The sequence below is a fragment of the Mastacembelus armatus genome, chromosome 23, assembly GCF_900324485.2.
Source record: "Mastacembelus armatus chromosome 23, fMasArm1.2, whole genome shotgun sequence".
NCBI classification, from domain to species: Eukaryota; Metazoa; Chordata; class Actinopteri; order Synbranchiformes; family Mastacembelidae; genus Mastacembelus; species Mastacembelus armatus.
The window spans coordinates 2,695,566-2,721,145 of record NC_046655.1 but is presented as its reverse complement, the minus strand read 5'-3'; the positions used below and the strand labels follow the sequence as shown (position 1 = coordinate 2,721,145).

The 25,580-nt window shown below is 41.8% G+C and overlaps 1 protein-coding gene across 2 annotated transcripts in view; it reads left to right on the top strand.

Annotated features, from left to right (window-relative positions):
• chst11 (carbohydrate (chondroitin 4) sulfotransferase 11) overlaps positions 1-6,336 on the top strand; it is a 58,568-nt gene extending 52,232 nt beyond the window's left edge. For both annotated transcript variants that reach the window (XM_026327425.1, XM_026327424.1), the window contains exons 3-4: positions 2,925-3,154; positions 3,393-6,336. In XM_026327425.1, the coding sequence (XP_026183210.1) occupies positions 2,925-3,154; positions 3,393-4,017 (855 nt within the window). In that variant the 3' untranslated portion in view covers positions 4,018-6,336. The remainder of the gene's footprint in view (positions 1-2,924; positions 3,155-3,392) is intronic.
• Positions 6,337-25,580: the final 19,244 nt, after the last annotated feature.

The window sequence follows — 25,580 nt, the reverse complement described above, 5'->3', positions numbered from 1 at the left end:
CTTGTGTGTCACATCACATTCCCAACTCGTACCAACTTTCAGACAGAAAATGACTGCAGGGAAATGAAGTCTTGAAATATGGAAAGACAAGCTTCACATCATCATTCTTCAGTTCCTCACACATTTCACAGTGACAAGAAAAGAGCATCCCTAATCGTCACCACCTCCAGACATCTGGAGAAAAGACAGTAAAGATTTTTCTGTTTGCATATACAACACTGATAAGGACTTTTCTGGTGGCAATGGGTTTAAATTTACACAGAAAGATTTTCTGTCTCTCCTCCCCTTTCAGTTTTCACCCAGTTTTGATAAACAGAACAGATGTAGCTCCTAACAGAGAGTGCAAACCTTTCTCACACACACCCTCACATTTAAATCAATATATACTATCTGTATAGCAGTAATGCTAAGTAATTCATACAGTGTGGCTGCACTGGGAAACTGCTGAGCTGAAGGGTTGAGGCCCTTCTGGGACCTTGACAAATTAGAAAAGATCAAACTAAATTGACCATATTATGTGAAGCTGCTAACTACTTTTACAGCTGTGGTTTTATGACCCAACCCACATCTGATGCTGACCCACTAGTTCATGTCCACAGGGCATTATGGGTGGAAATGTGCATCAAATGGGCAAATAGTGGCATCTACTTTCCCATGGGAACAGCATGACATGGTCAGAGGTCAGCGACCTACATCACAGATTTCTCTCAGACTGTATCGACATATCGCATACCTCCTCTGTCTCTCATTCATCCTCCCACTTTCAGAGACTTGCTGCTTGAAGAGGAGATAAAATTGCACAAAGAAATCCTGTGCAAAGAAAGAAGATAAGGAGAGAAACTGAAGCAGAAAAGGAGATGACAACATTCTGTCCCTTGTGTCTGTAACCCATGTTAATTACAGTATTCCTCCTCTTGTGGGATGGAGGGTTTGATGACTGAATCATAGTGTGACATTTCTGAGTGGATAAAAAAGGAGTTTTTCCATCAGGAGCTGCATCACAATATGCTACACCTTAGAGGGCTTTAATGTGTCAGCATTAGCAAGAAAGAGAGGACAGCACACAGAGACAGAGGAAGTGGGGTGGAGGGCTGCAAAATGAGCAGAGATGTTCATAATCCATCATGCCTTGTCAAGTTACTCTTCCCTCAACATGCCTTAAAGGACCATTGCTCAGATTTGGAAAAGTCATTATAGAAAAGCAGAGTTAAACAAACAGTATTTGCAGAAATTCGTTCCAAATAATCAATAATGAACCTAATTTTTCCTGTTAAAAATGGACAGAAACTTACCTTTTTTCTTAAATTAGTGGACAGGTCAAGATAAAACTGGCATGAAATGCTGCTGGATACGTTTAGCAGTATGTATCATTCACTTCTGCATTGTGGTTCTGTTTGCTGATCTGAGTTCAGATCAGCTCACCAACTCTGCCTGCTGCTTTAAATATCAACTCAAGCTAAAATCCCTTTCATAACAATTCTCAAATTCACTTTCTCAAAAACTAGGAGGCAACATTTTGATATCAGTAACAATAGTCTGAGAATTAATAATGTGTTTCTTAGCACAGACTTCTTCACCCTATTGATTTTTCTAAGCCTTGACCAGCCCGTGTCCATTAATGTAGTTTATAGAGTAACAGACTTTGAAACGTGGCTTTCACAGACATCATTCCAAAATATTTGTGATTTTGTGTTTGACTGTTTAGTGCTGAATAATTCATATAGAGGTGTGGAACACACCACAGAGCTGCTTTTGTACTTTATCATCAGCTGACAGTGTGAAAGATTGGTTTCATCCCATGTCCTTGTAGCAAGCTGTGCGCAGGATGAATTGCCCACTTGGAGACATGGCTGCAGAAGGACTTCAAAGAGAAATACATACAAGCCCTTTAGTCAAACTGTCTTCATGTATAAGACTTGGTGGTGGGCCCTGAGGTATTTCAGCACTTCATGTCAGCAGCACTCCCCACTTTCAGTCCTGGCCAGGGTAGGCACTGAAAAGCTTCACTTGTTATGATTTGGATGGAGTGGTAAAGATACAGGCCACAGTACAATTTAGATTCTGCGAAGAAACCGGGGCACTGCCCTGTAGGGGAATTCAGACCCTGAGGAAAAATAATCAAGACTCAAGGAAACATTCTTCAGATGCAAAGCCCTCAGGCTGCTCTCTGCCTCAGACGCTTCTCATTCCTCCCCATGCTTCTCCTTCCCCTCCTGCTAAGGTCCAGCTCGTCACAAGCCTACCTGTGAAAATGAAATATGCCTCCGATGAATGCTGACTGAATCTGCACACACTGAACACTCTGTATATCTGTAATTTCCATTTCCATTATTTTCCTTAATGCCCGTCAACTAATCTCTCTCGTAGTTTGTTGAGCCCCACCAGTAGGGAGGAAAAGAGTCAGTAAGGAGATGAGTATGATAATGAAAGCTGAGATTAATAACATTCTCACTATCTGTATCTCACTTTGGTTGTACAATGGAAATCCTACAGTAACACAGGAATTAAGGAAGGAATAGCAACTTTGTTGCAAATCTCAGTATAATCTCAATATAATTTTCAAATATGAAAACTTAATTTGTTTATTTTATACTATTTATTATTGCACCTAATAAATAAAGCATGTCTTGGCTGCCTGGGATTTAAGACGCTGACCCCACTGTCTGTGGTTTGACTTTGGTCCGGTGACTTTCACAGCATGTCATTCACCATCTGTCCTCCCTCATTAGTTTTCAACTCTCTGCTGTACATACAGCAATACCAGCAGCTCCTGAGTTATGCTGGATACAAACACACAAGTAGTTTGCTGTTCTTCAATCAGATCTTCAAATAGAGATGGTTCTTTCCTGAGAAGCGTTTTATTTGACTTTCACAGCAGTGTCTCTTTCTCTTTCCCCTTTTTTCCTCTTCTGTTCCCTGCCCAGCCGGAGTTGTCAGGTGCAGCCATCCTCCACCAAGCCAGGAGGGATCAGGTGGTGGACACATGTCGAGTCTACAGTGCGTCCAGTCGTAAACGTCGAGTCCTGACACCTGGAGACCTCAAACACCTGGTGGTGGATGAGGACCATGAGCTGATCTATTGCTATGTCCCTAAGGTGGCCTGTACCAACTGGAAACGTGTCATGATGGTACTTACAGGCCGGGGCAAATACAGGTGAGTCTAGTACTTGTCAGACTGTCAGATCAGCTGTGTATGAGGTGCCATTCATTCCCTCATTGCTTCCACTCTTCTCTGACTAACAAATAGAAGGAAAAATGAACAGGACATGTGCTGAAGGTAGTTACATCCCTGCTGCCATTACTTCAGGAGTTAGTATATGATATGATAACATAACATAAATGCATAATTTTGTTTTGGCATTGTTCTTGACTGTTGTGCCTGTCTTCCACAGTGATCCAATGGAGATCCCTTCCAATGAAGCCCATGTTCCCTCCAACCTAAAGACACTGAACCAGTACAGCATCGCTGAGATCAACCACCGCCTCAAGAACTACCTCAAGTTCCTCTTTGTTCGTGAGCCTTTTGAGAGGCTGGTTTCTGCATACCGCAACAAGTTCACCCTTAAGTACAACTCATCCTTCCACAAGCGCTTTGGCACCCGTATAATCCGGCGCTACCGCAAGAATGCCACACAGGATGCCCTACTCAGTGGTGCTGATGTCAAATTCAAGGAATTTGCTGAGTACCTGGTGGACCCAGCCACGCAGCGAGATGGCCCACTCAACGAGCACTGGCAGACGGTCTACCAGCTGTGTCACCCATGTCACATTCACTATGACCTGGTGGGCAAGTATGAGACACTGGAAGAGGATGCAAACTACGTGTTGCGGCTGATAGGCGTTGGTGACTCCCTGCGCTTCCCAAGCTACGCAAAGTCCACCCGTACCACAGATACCATGACAGCCCAGTTCTTCAGCAATATCAGCACTGAACAGCAGGTCCAACTCTACCACCTTTACAAGCTGGACTTCCTTATGTTCAACTACTCCACACCCAGCTACCTCCGGCTGGACTAATGGAGGGCAGAGCTGGGACTCTGACAATGGTTGCCTTGTTTAAGAAGAGGCAACAAAGTGATGGATGGAATTTTTTGGAAACAAACTTGATTTAAAAAGTTGTCATTGTATCTTTGCAGGCATTGGGTCTGAATTAGACATATAAACACATGCTGAAAGTAAGAAACGTAACATGCTTGTATAGGCATAAGGATGTCCAGTCAACTGACATAGAGAGCACTGACTGGATGAAAACGTGGGCTAAATGGACCAAACGCATGCAAAGAATAAAATGTGCGGGTGAAGCAGGTCTTCAAGGTGTTTTTAAGGGGGAACTTATCCTCAGAAGATGGTCTTGAAGAGGAATTCTCCTGATGATGTTCCCTACATATTTAAACAAACTGCTGACTAATTAGGCTGCTTTAGATTCTGCAAAGCAACCAGCAGCCTCGCACGTGCCCTGATCCCAATGCATTGTGGAAGCTACGTTTATCTCATCCTGCCCCTCAATACAGAAACTCCGTCAAATTGTAAACACAATTGATGTCCTTCGCTGCATTGTCAGCATGGTGCATTAGCACCCATCACCCTTGCCCTCATTGGATTCATACATTTCAGAGTTAATCTGGCTAAACAGTCTATAATAGTTGACTTTACTTTCAAGATCTCTACAACTGTAACTGGTGGCATGTTTGTCAGCCAGCAGTTTGAACCAAACTACTGCTCACTGATGACTGTCTTTGTGATGATGGCAGAAGTATACAAGAAGATACAGCAGTGAAGTATACAAGTGCTTAATAAATCACTTAACACCAAGCATCCTTGACACTTTGAGCTACAGGTCATGGTTAGAAAGGTACAGGATGTGCTCACACAACCAGGGCGCACCAGCTCTGAGTTCCCCGTCTGCCGCTGAGCTGAAAAAAGAGACAGCTGTTTTCTGGTTTTGAAAGGGTTAATGGCACTGGATCTCATAACCCCGCCCAGCTGCGGCCCACCCAAGGGCTCAGTGGACACATTCAGGGCCACACCCATTAAACCTATGCTCCAAAGGCCAAACATGTCACTCAGTAAATTAAGATGACCCTTTTGTCTTCATGCTTAGTTTTGTTTTTAGTGTGTCATAAGGCTTTGCTGCGAGCAGCAATAGCAAAGATTATTTAATTAGCTTTGTTGATTACAGAGTGAAAGATTGAATATTTTGTTTTCCTGGGCTGACGAACATTTCAAGAGATTTTTAAAGTCGAACTGTTCTTCTTCACAATTTACCTCTGATACATTATTAGTGCTTCAGAGCATTTTCATTTCTGTAAGTGAAAATGCCCATGACTTTGTCCTTCTGTGTCTTGACACGTCAGAGCTCTGTAGAGATTTACTGCTATTTACGGTTGCCAAACATTTAGTGCCAAAATGGCTGAGCGTCTCAGTGGTGTTCACGGCACGTCGTCGTCGCCAGTAGGCACGTTCATGAAAAAGACCCCCCCTCCCCCAAACGACAACATGAAAGTTAGCTGCTGCTGTCAGTTACATATCAACAACCCACTGCCCACATCACAGACTTTAATTCATACTGTAATGTGATCAGCATTAGCAGTGCTAAGTAATGTCAAGGTTAATAACTGCACTCTTCATCATACTGTGAATTGGATTACACAGGAGAGAGAGAGAGAGAGAGAGAGCAACTGTCTGTCTCATACTGCAGAGATAGAGTTGCTTTGTTTTTAGCACCTTTATGTAAATTTTAAACCACTCCAGCTTCAAAGTGAAAGAGAAAAGCAGCAGCTCTTTGTTGTCTTTTGTATTTGATAAATGAAGTGGTTTTACTGATGTGGTTATGTCTATCATTCAGATGGTAATAACTTTGAAGTCACAAAACTCAGCATAGCAGAGTTGCTAATGTGATTTTAGTGCTTGACAATGCTGGATCGGCCAAATGGTAAAGCAGTCCCCTGTCCTGGAGCCCTAACACCCACCCAGGCCTCAGCCTCCTGCAGAAACAATGACTGTATTCTCAGCACGGCCTCCTTCTGGGTGAGATGCACAGAAACACACACACAGATGCTCAGCTTACACATTAGCTCTACCGCTGAAGTTGATGCCACACAGCATCTTACTCAGCAGTTATGAGCAGAGGCACAGGCGGGAAACACACCGACTGAGGCTCAACTTAAACTGCTCATTTAGCTCCAGAACAGAAGACGAATGATACACAGAGGACCTCTTAGCCTGCAAACAAGCCATTACAGAGGCCTGTCTTCTCCTCGCTTTACTTTCTCCTCTGCCACCTCGCTCCAAAACTGGCCTTGCGCATTTAAAAAAAAAAAAAAAGCAAAAGCAATTCAGTGTTGATGATCCCTACCATCCCAGCAGGAAAAGGGCAGCCTGCTTAAACAAACAGAGCTGGTATATCTTCCCCACAGGGAGCTAAGCGAGCGCTGACAGGCCCCGGCTGACTTTCTGCCTCAGATATAAACAAACTACTGTGTTTCAACCCCTTTGTTCCTATTCTCAACTCAGTGTTCATAGATTCAAGCCTGTTCACTGCCCACTTGTGTCACCCTGTAGGTGTGTTGATATTCAAGTCGAGCCGATGAGTATATTCATGCTGCTTTTGAACGACGTCTGTTATTAGACTGAGCTACATATTTGCCGTTTTCTAAAAGGAACCATGGAAATCTTCCAAACATATCGGCTGAAGTTTTTCTCAAGGACTGGATGATGTGATCTGTCCGTATATCTTTTTTTTAAATATCTGCACAAGTGAGCACCCAAGAGGAAAAGGAGAGATTACAGTATATGTAGCTCTTAAGAAATAACATCTTTTTGTCTCACTCTGAGCGTATTCTAGTCTAGTTTCCTCTTGAGATTCGACTAAAATCACATCTTATTTCTTTTCCCAAAATGTTGAACTTTTCCTTCAGCAGAAGGGGGAAGAAGATATCATGGAATATACCTGTTTTTCTTTGGATCTCGTTGGGCACCAAAACTGTATATATAAAAACACATTTCACATGTAATATGATCACATTTCCTATCACAGATCACAGAGGGACAAAGCCAGGCACTTCTGATCTGCTACTCATCGCTTTTATTTCTGACATATCTGCAGTCCCAGAGCAGCAGCATGCTTTGTGCAGTGTAGACGTATTGTAGTTAATTCTGCTGCTCATGTTTGGTTGTTACATTGGTTAATTACGCTGGCTGCCACACAAACATCATTTGACACGCTTTTGTCTCTGCCTTTTTTCCAGCAACACAGAGACAGTGGAAAGATTCAGAGCACCTTCTCTGCTCTGTGGGGCCTTTGTCCAAGCTGACACACACACACACACACACACGCACACATAATGACTTTTCTCTCCTTTCCTGAGTGTTAACCCACAACACCAGGGTTTGCCAGCAGGGCAGATGGCTTTCACTCTGCTATTTCACACACACAGTGCTGTTCTCATTTGTCAGGATCATTATAAAGTAACTGGGATCCTGTTGTCTTGCTGCTCCTACACTGCAGTTTATGTTTGAGAGCAGATAGTCTCACAGCCCAAACAGGAAGTGGTGGAATTTCACCACATGCAACATATCATAACACGCACAAGTACATGTTTCTCACCTAAACAGATTTCTGCTTACACTTCTCACATGCCATATGCCTCATTGCCATATTTACACATCCATGCACACACCGGAACAGTTACATACATGCACTGTGATATCACAGTGAAACATGCATAGACACCACACACTGAGCAGAGAGGGGGCTCTCAGCTCATGTTCACACTAATGTGACTGAAATTTTTTTTCCTGTTTCAAAGCTCTGTTGGATAACACCAGGCTTGTGTTTTGGTGTAAATTGAGCTTCATAAAGGTGTAATTGTCATGTGATCCAATTTTGGAAATTGTGACTCCCTGACACGTTCGTTTCTTGTCACTTGCTTTGTAAACAAGAGAACACAAAGAAACAGTCTCTCAACAAAATCACATAAAGCAGCTTGAACAGTTTTAGGATGTTACAGCTTGGACATTTTTATTAATAGATATGATAAAAATCCATTTCTGATCAGTTTTTTGTGGCTTGCAGAGCAGCTGTAAAGGATAGGTTATGCCCTGCACATGCCCAGCGGAACACATTTCAGTCATTCTCTTTGATGGAGGAGTGTGGGTGGGAAACTTACCACTAATTAACAAATAAATATGTTAGCAGAATTTGTCAGATGAGTCCACATTAGTGTGACCATGGACTCAGTGGGGACACCAGCTTTCTCATGTCTCTGTGTTGCTGGACATCCTGTACGTCCTCCTTCAGTAAACACAGGTCACACTCCTGTATTTTCAGCAGCTTCATGTGCTGCCAGATGGTGTGGATGTGGTGCTGTACCCTGTATGGTAATGTGGATGTGTGTGTGTGTGTGTGTGTGTGTGTGCAGAGTGCTAAATCAGCCATGTCTGGTAGTTATACCACGTCATCAGCAGTTTTCACCAAGGTGTCTGTCGGAATGCTTCCTGTGCTGTAGCAGTGGTGATAATGGCTGTGTGACTGTGTTTGCCCATTGTACTCACAGTGTGGGTATTTTATGATGATGACTTGGTTTAAGTTTAGGGTTAAGGTGAGGGTTAGGCAAGTAGTGATTGTGTTTAAGTTCAGGGTAAGTCTCCAGGAAATGAATGTAAGTCAATGTAAAGTCCCCACAGGAGATGCAAAGAAATGTGTGGGTGCGTGTGTCTGCTTTATCCATTGGCCTTAGAGGGAATGAATCAAAAAAGGTGAGAGTCTCGTTCAAACAGGCGCCATGTATTTATTTATTTATTTATTCTCAGACAACTACCCATACTCCTTCCTCGCTGTCACCATGGCAACAGGTATAAACTCTGTATCTCTCATTTCCTCCTCGGACAGATTCTCACCGTCCTGTTGTACTCAGTTTATTTTCAGACATACTCCCTGAAATCACAGCAAACTGAGTGTGTACTGTCCACTGAGCATAGGAGGTGTCTGTCCTGCAGCAGCACGACCCACCCTTCATCCTGTCTGGTGTTTTCACAATAAAATAAAACTGAAATTCACAGTGCCTCTCGTTGCTTGTGTCATGTCTGAAATACCTGACCACTGAAACAGAGAACTCCACACAGCACTTCAACACACCACACAGGACAGAAGGACAAGTCACGTATTTCTGTCAGAATACAATACAGAATACACAGAAATGAACTATTTGAAGATTTTCAATCAGGATTTAGAGCACATCATAGTACAGAAACAGCACTGTTACAAGTCACCCACAACCTTCTCTTAGCCTTAGATAATGGACTATACTTGTCCTCCTAGACCTTAGTGGTGCATATGACACTAATGACCACAACATCTTATTACAGAGACTGGAGCATGTGATTGGTATCAGAGGAACAGCATTAAAATGGTTCCAATCCTAGTTATCAGACAGATTCCAGTTTGTTCATATCCATGATGAACCTTCGACGCGCACAAAGGTTAGTTATGGAGTTCCACAAGGTTCTGTGCTAGGACTGATTCTGTTCACCTTGTATATGCTTCCTTTAGGCAATGTTATTAGGAAGTACTCTATTAATTACCACTGATATGCAGATGACACTCAGTTGTATCTGTCTATGAAACCTGTTAACACAAACCAGTTAACCAGACTTCAAGCCTGTCTAACTGACATAGAAAACAGAAGTTATTGTATTTGGGCCTAAAAACCTCAGAAATAGCTTTTCTGACAATATATCTAGTTTAGATAGCATAGCTTTGGCCTCCAGCACTACTGTGAAAGCCTTGGAGTTATTTTTGACATGTCCTTTAACTGACACATAAAACAAATCTCTAGAACTGCATTCTTTCACCTGCGCAACATTGCCAAAATTAGGAACATGATGCCTAAAAACTAGTCCATGCATTTGTTACTTCAAAGCTAGATTACTGTAACTAATTACTATCTGGATGTTCCAGTATCTCCATAAAAAGCCTCCAGTTAATCCAAAATGCTGCAGCCAGAGTCTTGACAGGAACTAGCAAGATAGATCATATTTCTCCTATATTAGCTACTCTTCATTGGCTCCCTGTAAAATACAGAATAGAATTTAAAATCCTTCTTCTCACATACAAATCCCTTCATGATCAAGCTTGGCCTAGACTGCCTGAGGACCATTGGTGCCCTGAGCTCCCCTACCCTAATCCTCCCCTCCCTTCCCTTCCCCTTTCTTCCTCTACTCCCTCCTCACATGTATATTCCACCACTGAATGTCACTAACCTTGTGCTCTCTCTCTCCCCTAGTTTGTGCTGTCTCTCTCTCTCTCCCTCTTTCTCTCTGTACCTTCTGCAGGTGTCCCTGGTCCTGGAGCTGTATATTGCTGATGTGCAGTTACTGGCCGCCCAAACTGAGCCTGGTTCTGTTGGAGGTTTTTTCTGTTAAAGGGAGTTTTTCCTCTCCACTGTCGCCAAGTGCTTGCTCATAAGGGATTTGTTGGGGTTTCTTTTGCATTTTTGTAAAGTGCCTTGAGATGATTTGTATTGTGATTTGGCACTATACAAATAAAATTGAATTGAATTGAATTGACAATATGATGGCTCAAAATAACCATACTCATCGTGTTGTGGTGATGGTGGTAGAAATAGATCTCTCAAAACCTGTGCACATAAAATTGAAATTAACATAGCTACAGTACATTAGTCCACTGTTATTTAGGCATCATAGATGGCTCTGGCCATCAGAATTAATCAACAAGAAAAAAAATGACAAGAAAAAACTGAATCACTCAGTCAAATATTGTGATTGGTCAATCTGTTCAATAGTGTTCTAGGCCACAGTAGGTAGATGTAATAGTGGTAGATGTAGACTCCTGTAGCCCATCATGGACCTGCCTGTGACATACTGACTGGTTCTAAGTTGTGGCTCATTAAAGCTGTAGCAGCTGTGTTTATGTCACAGCCTACATCACTTACCATATCTAAGCATGCCCTCACTGCAAAGACCTCCATGTGTCTCATTATGCCAGCAGTGAACTCTGCTGTATTCAGCGGTTCATTTAAAGTGGCCAACTTTACAGAATCAACTTCAGGTTTCAAAACTACCATATGAAAAAAAGGACAGAAACGACAAAGTACGGTTGCTGTGTAAATATACAACCCAGTGACCGACTCTGACAATCCCAGCACCCAAAATACTACAAATTTACTCAACAAGCCCAGAATCTTTGTGGCTTTGATTTTTGCCCAAAGTCCTGCTCAGGTAGAAAATACAACATACAAATGGAGCCTATTTCGCCCTGAAATAAAACCTGTGACATCATTTACAAAACCCTTTTTGCATAATAACACTGATGCAGTTATATTCTAGCACTCCATGTGTCCAGTGTCCTGTAAACAGGACACTGAAATGACAGGGAGGGGTGTTTTGATGGGCAAATGACTGCAGCAGCCTACCTAACCCACCCCTCACCACACACACACACATTGACAACTGGCAGCATTCCTTCTCCTGTTTGACCCTGTGGTCTTGAATCTGAAATACGCATTGCCCTTCCTACGCTCTCTGCTACACACCCTGTCATTAGGGGTTGGCCAAAACCAACTTGTGTGTGTTTCAGCGGAGGTCAATAAAGAAAGCAGCTTCATCCATCCATTTCAACCTGCCGAAAAAACTGAGAGGGGCAGGTTTTCTAAACAAGCTGATCCCACTGGCCTCTTCTGAGAAGCATTAGTCATGTTTGAATTTTTACTTTCTTTCCTCATCGCTGATCCAAAGACAGATTAAGACAAAGATACAGTAAGCTGCCTCATACTGCTGTCTCACTGCTTTCCTTGTCAAGCTTTATAATTGGGGGTTCTCACAAAAATGTTTTAGCTAATTCCTGTCCACTGTCAAGCTGGAGCTACCTCACCGCCGCCCAGTCTGAGGCTATTTGAAGGTTTTGAGACTTACTGAATTAATACCTGCAGAGTGAATTTTTTTGACTTAATAATATATGAATTTTCCTACCTGCAACATATTAGTAGAAGTGCAAATAACTGTTAAGACCTTAAAACTGCATTTATTGATTTTTGGCCATTTGGGAACAGGAAGGTTGCTTGGCTGCATGTTAGGAAACAAATTTTCCACATCCAGCAGTCTCAGAGCAGTGAGCATTTGTTTGTCATGTTTGTGTCCACTTGATGAATCAGTCTTTAATTTTTCCTCTTGTTTGGCTCTGGTAGTGCACAGTGGCTTTAGAGTTTCTTCTGTGAAAATGCTGCCTGCTGCAAGCCTCATGAGACATGAACTGAAACCAAACCAAAATAATGAGGTGAAATGTGCTTAAAAGAACCTCAGTCTAGAACCTAATCCCCATCTAGAAGATTTGTTTTTGCGGCTTGTAATTTATCTCTTCTCTTAATGTCTGATCACTTGGAAGAGTTTAATACAATTCAGATGAAATCCAACTAAAGTTATCCTCTATCCTCATGTTTTCCTGCCTGAACACTTACTGAACAGGGATGCAAGTAATTCTTCTGGACACTGAAGAGGATTTTGAAGACTGGTGTGAAACAGGAGCTCAAAAGCTGTAGCTGATAAGAACATTTTCATGCCTCGTTGCCACAGATAGCATCAGATTCTTCTCAGTCAAATTTCCCATGGCTTCGATGCGCTGGCTCTTGAATGTTGGAGTTTCAGACTCACGCCAATAACTTTTGATTCATAAGCCCACTTGTGTACACTCCAGGCTATTGCTGTGCTCAGTCAAAAAAAAAAAAAAAAAAAAAAGCAGCTACTGCTGCCCCACTGGTCAGCAATAACAGAACTGGAACAAGCAGGGAACAAGTGGGAGTTAGGGTTATGCTGGAGGCTGTGCTGGATAACACCAGTGCTGGATATACATATTTACATGTTTGCCTTCAGTTGTGTATCTGTTCCGGTGGTCTGTCTGAAGGTGTTCAGATGTTATCAGATCAATGCAGAAACTCCTCACCTTGTTCAGCCTTCTCCTCCACCCCGACCAACTGCTTCTTCATCACAGCCTGCTCCTCCTCACAACTCCATTTAAGACCCACCCATCAAAACAAATTTAACATACAAATACATGCAAATAGAAATGTGTATGTTTGCAACTGTTCACACAGGATGCCTCATTTAAAGCCCTGCCCAAACATCATGGTGCACTCCACAGACCAATCAGCAGTGAGAGCCTGAAGAAGTAGGAAATGCTGAATGACTACCTGGCATCACAAACTATTTCTGCAGTGTTAAATATTGAATTATATTTTAAAATAAAATGTATTACTTTTCTGTGACAATGGAAAATGCCTATTCAATTCAGTTTTATTTGTATAGCACCAAATCACAATACAAATCACCTCAAGGCACTTTACAAAAACAAAAAACCAAAATAATCCCTTATGAGCAGCACTTGGCGACAGTGGAGAGGAAAAACTCCCTTTAATGGAAGAAAAAACCTCCAGCAGAACCAGGCTCAGTTTGGGCGGCCATCTGCCTCGACCGGTTGGGGTGAGTGGATAGAGGAGAGAGTACTTTTAAATCTAGCCTTAAAAGTACAGAGAGTGTCTGCCTCCTGAACCCAGGCTGGGAGCTGGTTCCACAGGAGAGCAGCTTGATAGCTAAAGGCTCTGCCTCCCATTCTGCTTTTGGAAACTCTGGGAACCACAAGTAGACCTGCACTCTGAGAGCGAAGTGGTCTATTGGGATAATATGGTACTATGAGGTCTTTAAGGTATGAAGGAGCTTGATTATGAAGGGATTTGTATGTGAGAAGAAGGATTTTAAATTCTATTCTATATTTTACAGGGAGCCAATGAAGAGAAGCTAATATAGGAGAAATATGATCTCTCTTGCTAGTTCCTGTCAGGACTCTGGCTGCAGCATTCCGGATTAACTGGAGGCTTTTTATGGAGATATTGGGACATCCAGATAGTAATGAGTTACAGTAATCTAGCCTTGAGGTAACAAATGCATGGACTAGTTTTTCTGCGTCAAACACATCCTAATACTAAACCCATTTCCTTTTTATGAAGATATATAAGTCAAAGCATACATTTTAAAAATTGCTCTCTAATAAATGCCTGAATTTACTGTTCAGTCTTTTTTTCACCCTAAAACTTTATGCAAAAATCAATCCAGAAAGACTGCAGAACAGAACCATTAATATTAGTCTAATTTATTTATTTAACTTTATTTGTTCAGTTGTTTTTTAGAAAATTGAGCTCATTATGAGGGCCAGTGAATTGTTAAAGACCAACATACAAACTGAAGATTCAAGAGCTTTTGGACATTTTGTAACAACATTTGTATCAACTGACTGAATGGCTCCCACTGTTAAAGCACTTTCCTGAAATGTTTAAGTCAAAGGGTTGAATCTTTTTTTTACCAGCCAACACACAAAATAAAGACACTAAAGTTCAAATAAAATCACATGGACTTCTCTGACTGAACAGCTCAGGCTGAACTGCTGTTGGGGTTCAGTTGTTGTTTAACTATTTTTTTGTCGACCATATTTATAAGACTGAGAGTAAACAACATAATAGGAAACGCCAACCTGTTCAAAACAGTTTCAACAAAACCTGTACATTAAAACCTTCATGGACGAGGATTTAGTTGGGTTTAGCCACTTAAAAAACGGTTTAGACATTAGCACGTTTTGGTTAGATTTAGATATTAACACGTCTTGGTTAGGTTTAGGCATTAACACGTCTTGGTTAGGTTTAGGCATTAACACGTCTTGGTTAGGTTTAGGCATTAACATGTTGGTTAGGTTTAGGCATTAACACGTCTTGGTTAGGATTAGGCATTAACACGTCTTGGTTAGGTTTAGGCATTAACACGTCTTGGTTAGGTTTAGGCATTAACATGTTGGTTAGGTTTAGGCATTAACACGTCTTGGTTAGGATTAGGCATTAACACGTCTTGGTTAGGTTTAGGCATTAACACGTCTTGGTTAGGTTTAGGCATTAACACGTCTTGGTTAGGTTTAGGCATTAACACGTCTTGGTTAGGATTAGGCATTAACACGTCTTGGTTAGGTTTAGGCATTAACACGTCTTGGTTAGGTTTAGGCATTAACACGTCTTGGTTAGGATTAGGCATTAACACGTCTTGGTTAGGATTAGGCATTAACACGTCTTGGTTAAGTTTAGGCATTAACACGTCTTGGTTAGGATTAGGCATTAACACGTCTTGGTTAGGTTTAGGCATTAACATGTTGGTTAGGTTTAGGCATTAACACGTCTTGGTTAGGTTTAGGCATTAACACGCCTTGGTTAGGTTTAGGCATTAATACGTCTTGGTTAGGTTTAGGCATTAACATGTCTTGGTTAGATTTAGGCATTAACACGTCTTGGTTAAGTTTAGGCATTAATACGTCTTGGTTAGGTTTAGGCATTAACATGTTGGTTAGGTTTAGGCATTAACACGTCTTGGTTAGGTTTAGGCATTAACACGTCTTGGTTAGGTTTAGGCATTAACACGTCTTGGTTAGGTTTAGGCATTAACACGTCTTGGTTAGGTTTAGGCATTAACATGTTGGTTAGGTTTAGGCATTAACACGTCTTGGTTAGGATTAGGCATTAACACGTCTTGGTTAGGTTTAGGCATTAACACGTCTTGGTTAGGTTTAGGCATTAATACGTCTTGGTTAGGTTTAGGCATTAACACGTCTTGGTTAGGATTAGGCATTAACACGTCTTGGTTAGGTTTAGGCATTAACACGTCTTGGTTAGGTTTAGGCATTAACACGTCTTGGTTAGGATTAGGCATTAACACGTCTTGGTTAGGTTTAGGCATTAACACGTCTTGGTTAGGATTAGGCATTAACACGTCTTGGTTAGGTTTAGGCATTAACATGTTGGTTAGGTTTAGGCATTAATACGTCTTGGTTAGGTTTAGGCATTAACATGTTGGTTAGGTTTAGGCATTAACACGTGTTGGTTAGGTTTAGGCATTAACACGTGTTGGTTAGGTTTAGGCATTAACACGTGTTGGTTAGGTTTAGGCATTAACACGTCTTGGTTAGGTTTAGGCATTAACACGTCTTGGTTAGGATTAGGCATTAACACGTCTTGGTTAGGTTTAGGCATTAACATGTTGGTTAGGTTTAGGCATTAACACGTCTTGGTTAGGTTTAGGCATTAACACGTCTTGGTTAGGTTTAGGCATTAACACGTCTTGGTTAGGTTTAGGCATTAACATGTCTTGGTTAGGTTTAGGCATTAACATGTTGGTTAGGTTTAGGCATTAACACGTCTTGGTTAGGTTTAGGCATTAACACGTCTTGGTTAGGTTTAGGCATTAACACGTCTTGGTTAGGTTTAGGCATTAACACGTCTTAGTTAGGTTTAGGCATTAACACATCTTGGTTAGGTTTAGGCATTATCCAAACCCTCAACCTGCAAACTTGACCCCCTACCAACCAACCTCGTCAAGCTCTGTCTCCCCTCTCTCCTTCCTCATCTTACCCACATTTTTCACACTTCCCTCAGTTCTGGCATCGTACCCCCATCACTCAAGACAGCCATCATCTCACCAATTCTAAAAAAACCTGGTCTCGATCCTGCCGACCTTAACAACTTCCGCCCTATCTCCAATCTCCCGTTCCTCTCCAAAATCCTGGAAAAAGTTGTTCACCACCAGGTCCATACCCACCTTTCCGCCAATAGCCTATACGAACACTTTCAATCTGGTTTCCGCCAACTTCACAGCACTGAAACTGCCCTGGTCAAAATCACCAACGACCTCCTAGTAGCCGCAGACTCTGGCCTTGTCTCCATCCTCATCCTCCTTGACCTAACTGCAGCTTTTGACACCATCTCACACAATATTCTCCTCCATCGCCTTGCTTCCATCGGCATAGCCGGCTCGGTCCTCTCATGGTTCACCTCCTACCTATCTGACCGCACCCAGTCCGTCCATCTCCAGAACTTCCACTCCCAGCCCTCTACTGTCAGTTGTGGCGTGCCTCAGGGCTCTGTCCTGGGGCCCCTCCTCTTTATTATTTATCTCCTTCCTCTCGGAAATATCCTTAGGCTACATAACATCAATTTCCACTGTTATGCAGACGACACCCAGCTCTACCTCTCTGCTGCTCCATCTTCTACCCTCCCCCCTCCCTCCCTCCTTACCTGCTTACATAATATCAAATCCTGGTTCACCCATAACTTTTTGAAACTCAACCCTGACAAAACTGAAATTCTCCTCGTGGGCACCAGATCCACCCTTTCTAAAACCAGCACCTTCTCCATTCAAATTGACAACAATACTGCCCCCCCCTCCCCCCAAGTTAAAAGCCTGGGTGTCATCCTAGACGGTACTCTCTCCTTCACTCAGCATATCAATACCACTACCCGGTCGGCCTACTCCCATCTCCGTAACATAAACCGCATCCGTTCCTCACTCACCACCGATAGCACGGCAATACTCATTAACGCCTTTGTCACCTCTCGTTTGGATTACTGTAACTCACTCCTCACTGGTCTACCTCTCAAATCACTTCGCAAACTTCAACTTGTCCAGAACTCTGCTGCCCGAATCATCACCAGAACTCCATCCTCACATCATATCACCCCTGTCCTTAAACAACTTCACTGGCTCCCTGTGTCCTTCCGTATAAACTATAAAATCCTCCTTCTCACCTACAAAGCCCTCCACTCTATTGCCCCACCATACATCACTGAACTACTTCATATCTATTCTCCGCCTCGTCCTCTCCGCTCCTCCAGTTCCACTCTCCTCTGCACCCCTACAGCGCGCCTGGCCACCATGGGCGCTAGATCCTTCAGCCACACTGCGCCCCGCCTTTGGAACATTCTCCCTCATCGCATCCGGTCGTCTCCGGACTTATCAACTTTTAAATCATCACTCAAAACATATCTGTTCCGTATAGCGTTTTCCACCTAACTCTCTTAACTTCTCAAAGCAGCCCGTGATGTCCTACCACCCTCTGCCTATTTCATATTGTCTCATACTGTTTCATATTTGTTGTTCTGTCATCTGGGTTTCTGTATTTCAATTTACTTGTACTGTACTTCGCCCACTCCCTAGATAATCCACGCTTTTGCCTTTACATTCTCTCCCGCCGTTTATGTATTCTTGTTACTGTTGTTTTAATGCACTCTATGTATATCATGCTGTATGCTTCCTTTTCTATCTGTAAGGTGACCTTGAGACTTTGAAAGGCGCCATGAAATTAAATGTATTATTATTTTATTATTATTATTAACATGTCTTGGTTAGGTTTAGGCATTAACATGTTGGTTAGGTTTAGGCATTAACACGTCTTGGTTAGGATTAGGCATTAACATGTTGGTTAGGTTTAGGCATTAACACGTCTTGGTTAGGTTTAGGCATTAACACGTCTTGGTTAGGATTAGGCATTAACATGTTGGTTAGGTTTAGGCATTAACACGTCTTGGTTAGGTTTAGGCATTAACACGTCTTGGTTAGGATTAGGCATTAACATGTTGGTTAGGATTAGGCATTAACACGTCTTGGTTAGGATTAGGCATTAACACGTCTTGGTTAGGTTTAGGCATTAACACGTCTTGGTTAGGTTTAGGCATTAACACGTCTTGGTTAGGTTTAGGCATTAACACGTCTTGGTTAGGTTTAGGCATTAACATGTTGGTTAGGTTTAGGCATTAACACGTCTTGGTTAGGATTAGGCATTAACACGTCTTGGTTAGGATTAGGCATTAACACGTCTTGGTTAGGTTTAGGCATTAACACGTCTTGGTTAGGTTTAGGCATTAACACGTCTTGGTTAGGATTAGGCATTAACACGTCTTGGTTAGGTTTAGGCATTAACACGTCTTGGTTAGGTTTAGGCATTAACACGTCTTGGTTAGGTTTAGGCATTAACACGTCTTGGTTAGGTTTAGGCATTAACATGTTGGTTAGGTTTAGGCATTAACACGTCTTGGTTAGGATTAGGCATTAACACGTCTTGGTTAGCATTAGGCATTAACACGTCTTGGTTAGGTTTAGGCATTAACACGTCTTGGTTAGGATTAGGCATTAACACGTCTTGGTTAGGTTTAGGCATTAACACGTCTTGGTTAGGTTTAGGCATTAACACGTCTTGGTTAGGTTTAGGCATTAACATGTTGGTTAGGTTTAGGCATTAACACGTCTTGGTTAGGATTAGGCATTAACACGTCTTGGTTAGGATTAGGCATTAACACGTCTTGGTTAGGTTTAGGCATTAACACGTCTTGGTTAGGTTTAGGCATTAACATGTTGGTTAGGTTTAGGCATTAACACGTCTTGGTTAGGATTAGGCATTAACACGTCTTGGTTAGGATTAGGCATTAACACGTCTTGGTTAGGTTTAGGCATTAACACGTCTTGGTTAGGTTTAGGCATTAACACGTCTTGGTTAGGTTTAGGCATTAACACGTCTTGGTTAGATTTAGGCATTAAAACATTTTGGGTGCACATTTAATCAACTGTAACAATCAACACTGACACACAACATTGGAGGGAGAGGGATTCATAAACAGGGCACTGAAACAATCAGCCTTGGTGTGTGCACAGCCTGAAAATGGTAGATCCAAAAATGCAGTGGAGTAAGAGCCACAAGGGTGGACAATCACAGTCCAACATTTGATGAACAGAAGACTAAAACTAAGCTTTATTCTCTCTAAGGCTGTCCAAGGAGACACCAGAGTGGACGAAGCGGCGCCTTAGAACTGTTGTTCATCCAATTCCACAAAATAAGCTCAGCTACTCATAAAGATGTTTCTGTTGTAAAAAAAAAAATGTGTGCAGATCTCAGTATTCTGTACGCTCTGAGCCCTGACAGAGAAACACAACATAGCGAACATGAAAACCACCAGAGTTTCTGTCAAAATGACACCAAAAACAAATAGAAGGAAAGAGAAGACAATGCATTACCAGCAAAGGATTATAACAAATTTGAGGCATTTCATTGCATTTACATGAAAAGAAAAACTAATCCATGGTATTAAGAGTTTAACTTAGGTGACATTTATATGCCAATTCATGCCATTGATCAGTAATAACCCTTTGAGGTATCAGAGAATCCACCTATTTCACAAGGATTTGTAAATGATTCTGGCTGGCCAATTTTTGGTCCATGGTGATTCTTATGAATCTGTGTACAAATAACTAATGATTAATGGGTAAGTTAAAACTCTGACCTGCTGGTGCCACACAGGCTTACACTGGAGCATGTTAGGAACAGGTTTCCAATTCAATTAGTGACAAAGATGAATGTGAGGAGCAAACTCAAACACCAGGCTTTATGTTCCTACAGATAACATGCCAGACTGGATATGAAGCTGGGCAGCAGCATATTTGGCATGAATAATTACTCTGTATGTATAATATACAACTTTTCACCTTCAGGCAGGTCTGTATATGCCATTCATCCTGATGAGTCATCAGGACTGAGACAGTTTTCAGCCTGAGGCTGAACTAAAGACACCGCATGCATCGGGTAAACACGGTAAGAGCAGCCAATCTGATCTATGAATGGAGACACAGGTCATGCCTGATAAAAGTTTGGTTTCACTGCTGCCTTCACTCCAAACCTATGGTTGCACCAAGGTCTCGAGGCAGATAGAGACAGAGAACAGCTATACTCTCTTTCTCTCTCACTAGGTGGAGAAGGACAGTTACTGGCTGATTCCTCTGGAGTGAAGAGATGAGGATCAGAGGAAACTTTGTCATTCAGCCTGAAATATGTCCTCACTCAGTGTCCCCCTTTGGTGGCAGGCAATTACTGACTGTGGGTGTGTCCACATGGTGGTACATATACAGCTGTGAATGTCCTCACAGAGTGACTGTAGCCTTCTCTCAGTGCCTCAAATGAGATTGATTGCTACCTAAATAAAGGCAAATCAACTCCAAGAGCGCTGAGCATCTACTACAGGCTGAGTCATCTGTCCTCAGCAACAGCGCAATCGATCTTCCCGTGTCCAATGTACAGTTGCAAAGGCAAGAGGACACAGCTGTGGTGGTGCAGAGGTGACAGTGTCACATCCAGGCCAGCTACCAGGTGTCTCTGGGATTCTCTGAGAGATGACTCAAAGCATCTCAACACCCTTAATAAGACAACAGGGAGTATGTACAGTCTGTCACCCTAACATATCAGGATTTTTTCCATACCTGTTAAAAACATAGTCTGTTTTTGCTTTTGCAACCTCTACTTGGAAAAAAATGTCAGATCTACTCTGATATTCCCTACAACAAAGTTAATGCCATGCTCCACCAATTACACTGTGGTCTTGATTTCAAACAAGTACACTTGGCACCATGATTTTGACTGGGACCAGGGTGTTGCGCTTATTAAAATGCCACCCACTGTTTCTGTTTTGAGAGTGTGGCACATTTGGCTGTCCAAGGTTTACTACTGAACCTAAAATTGCTACTATTTCATTGTTAGACTTTGTAGATTCTGCAGATTTAGTACAGTTGCAATCCAGCATTTTTCTTACAGGTTCAATATTTAAAACATCAACTAGAATTATTATAAGGATATTGTTCTATTTCTAATTTAAATTCAGATGTTCAAATCCTGCCCTTTTCCTTAATTATATTACTGAGCTCTCTCGAAAGATGTTTTGCATCTTCAACACAATGAATTGTAGAAACTTCTACAGAAGTGAGAAACTGATGTTCAAACTCTGATTCACTTCCATGTCTCCAGCCAACTGGCCAATGTCTGTTTTGGAAAAATAAAAATATTTTTAAATTCTGCTGTCCGAATTAAGTTTTAGATATCTTGACTTTGTATACAGAGGCCTTAAAATCAACTATGGCAGCAGGGGTGTGGGGGAGATTTCACTCATGAAACCCCCCCCATACACACCAACTCTATCATACCATGTTTTGTATCACCCTAGCAAACCTTTTGCTTTGTGCTGCAGTTTAACATCCCTGTTTGCAGTGTAGCACACTGTTTGGCATGTCTGAGCACCTTGGCCTGCCTGTTAAGACCCACGAGGGCTCTGGAAAAATCTGCTTCCAATTACATTTTGTATGAATCCTCTATTGTCCTCGTGAGTGCCCAGGGAGCTGCTGGGGGATTCACAGGCTGGTTGCTAGTTGCTGCCAGACCTCTCAGAGCTCCCCGCCACCCCATGTCTGAAGGCTTTACATTAACATACAGCTTGTAACCCCGAGGGTGGCTGGATGACTAAGAAAGGTGGCTTAGGTTTCACAGGGCCTCTGGACCTGTCTGGACCACTGCTGCTGCGCTGGTAGACCAAGTGTACCCCCAAAAATTCACAGCTCAATTTTTCAGGCTCGCACTGTGTCCCACTGACCTTATTAAAAATGCACTGTCTAGACACTAACAGAGGTGTGTTGTGAAGCATAGCACATGCTCACAGACTAACATATTTTCATTACAGCTTCATCCGTCCATAATAAAAGAGTGAAGCCTGATGTGTGCCAGACATGTGCGGAAAATGAAATAGTTTTCTGTTATTATTCAATACAAACCTCCTGAAACATTAAAAGTTAATCTGACGAACACACCTGATTCACTCAGCCAGTAGGAAAATCCATAAACATGAATAATCTATATCTTCTGACTTTAGCTGAGATCACAGAAGAGGTGAGAAAATCTATGTGAAAGGTTGAAAAGCTGTGAAGAATGTCAGAATGCTGCTAACCATGTTCAAATAGATAGGGGAAATCCGTCAGTTGCACAACCCGGGACTTTGACTTTAGATGGTGTAGTACCCTCTTTCCATCTGATCCTATTGCTGCTTATTCCCGTTATGTCTACTACTTAGGAAATTTGTTCAGTGGTGGGATTTTTTGATTTATTTACACTTAACTGTTCGTGTACATTTCCTGTGTTTTAATAATGTAGTATACACTCACTCAACTCTGAAAAATTGTTGCAATTGTTAAGAGGGTTAATTTACTTTATTACTTTATAGATAATGGCAAACACTCAAATATATTTATTAAACATAGAATCTATTTTTGTTTGCTCAAACTAAATTATTCTGTCTTTAAAATATAATTTGCGTGCATGCAAAAAGATTTTCCTGTGTTCAGAATGTCCCATTGGGTGCTCAGGAATATGGCACAAATATAACACACCATACACCAATAACAAACCAACCTCTTCCCATGATATCCCTTGTTGTCTGTTAAGTTTCTACATATTTCCTCAGGAAAACTCCCATCAGCTCGGAGAAAATGGTGATCCATTGAGCTTTGACCTCAGCTCAACATTGCTGACGCAAGCAAACTCTGCAACCACTACAAACATTTAAACGTATTTATTATTTTATTATATTTTCACTACAACTTTCTAATGGACAGATGTACAGTAATTCTAAATGACAGTATGATTTAATTTCAGAACAGCTTTAAAAAACTGTATTAATCACATCTAAGAAAATCATAAACTTAGCATGGGTAAATATTATTTAGCAGATACTATCAGCAGAGCAGCAATACAGGTGTACTTCCCTTCACCTCAACAAACTGAACTGACACATGCAACAGAAATTGAATTCCTTATTTCTGTCTCGTACAGCTTAAACGTCTACTTTGTAAAGTCTTTTACTCTCTGCTAAGAAAACATCAGTACCAGCAGAAATTGATCTTGTGCAAGTCCTGACTTGCTTCATCTTCCACACATCTGAAAAGCTCAAAAGTATGGAAAGCCAAATGGGTCATAATGTGTCTGCTGTTCCTGCTCTATTGTATTTTATGCCTGTTTTAATATCACCAGACCTGTTTATAAATGCAGCCTTTTGACAGCATTCTTGGCCCCTGAAGTTAGCGTCTGTAAACACAGGTCTATGCTTTATTAATGGAGATTCTCACCTCTCCCATATCCCATGATCCCTTGTGTTAGTAGAAGAAAGGAAAAACAGTAATAAATAAAAAGGGTGCTTTGTTTCTGCTTTATTACAGCAGGCATGCTACACAGTGCAGTCTGTAATTTTAGGCAGAACTACATTTTAATTGCTTTGGCTCTCTAGTCAAGCTTATTATATTTAAATGAAAAGATGACTGAGATGGAAGTATAAACCTGTTTAAAGAGGTTTAGTGAGTTTTATAACCAGCTCTGTCCTTTCTTTCAGTGCCAGATTGTAAGTGTTAAATATTTTGGAACTGCTCTCTGCTCTTACCCAGGTTTATCTATGAACCTGGAGTGCAGCCTGCCTGTTATCATTCTCTGAATTGAATGTTAATGCTCCTATTGAGGAAGTTTCCTAGCTCCTCACCCTGTTATGTCTAAGCTCTCAATCTCACATTCTCTGCTGAAGTATCTTGTTGTCTTCTGTCCCCAGCACTGTGCCTGTCCTGCTCTGCCTACTTGATGTCCCTCTCCCTGGTACCTACATGGTCCGCTAGCTGCTTCTCACCAGCATCCTAATAAGTACTCACACTTTCTCTTCGTTCAAATGTGTAACCAAGTGCATTCATAACTGTGAGTCCTCAGACCCCTAGCCAGACTGATCAGATAGTATCTGCCTAAGCCTCCCTCTCAATCCTCTCCTGCTCCTTTTAGAATGCCTGATACCTTCCCAGAGATTCACTCCGCTAACCCTGACTTGCTGCTGGTGAAGCTTCCTACCTGCTGTGTTGACAGTCACCACTCACAGCCCTCATAGGGGCCTTGCTCTTTATGTAATCACCACAAGAAAACTTTCCACTTGCAAACATCTTTGCTGTGTCATGCATTTGGGGTCCAAGCTCCATTACGTGGTTAGGATTGATAGGTGGGGTGTCTTAAATAGTCCAATTATCTGACATCCACTGAGACTAGATGGCAATAACTAGAGCTTCAACTAAAACTATAATTCTTGGCTTAGGATGTAAACACAATAAAATCATGTGGAATCTCATATTATCAGTTTCAGCCTTGCTCTCTCCAGGTGATCCAGGCACAGCCATATGTGGCCACCGTAGCCCACACTGTTGATGAGTTTATATAAACATGATGACCCACACTCACCCTATCAAACAGGAGCACATGAAGTCTGTTAAACAGCTGAATTAAAACAGTTCTTTGCTCTGTATATCCTGCATACACCCACACACTGCCTTGGTAGACTGGTTTATAAACACATAAAGGCCCAACTATACCTCAGTAAATATGAATGAGTCCATGTAGTAGACTCTTTTACTATGGGTTAATTAATTTCTAATGTAAGCATAGATGTTTCACAGAGTCTTTCATTAATGAATACCAACTGACTGATTCGGAACAGCTGGCAATAATAAAAAAACAAGTAAGGTTAGCATACAGCTGTTAGTAAACAATATCTACGGCAGTGAGTTCGTCCGCCAACCTAAAATGTAGACCCTCCCTGTTGTGGGTAGCTAACAGTGAGCTCCACTGCTGGACAGGAAATCTAAATGGTGCTTAGATGGACAGAAAACTCTATAAAGTCATGTACACACTACAAACAACACAGAGGTTAAAAACAAGATGTCACTCAGATACATTATTGCACAGCGCTGACTGTGCCATGAATCAGAGGCAGAAGGAAACTCTCCTTTCTCTGGCAATTTAAAAATGTCGACCCATGAGCATAATGACCTGCAGATTGTAAATTCCCCCCAGGGTGATAAAAACCCCTCAAAATGTA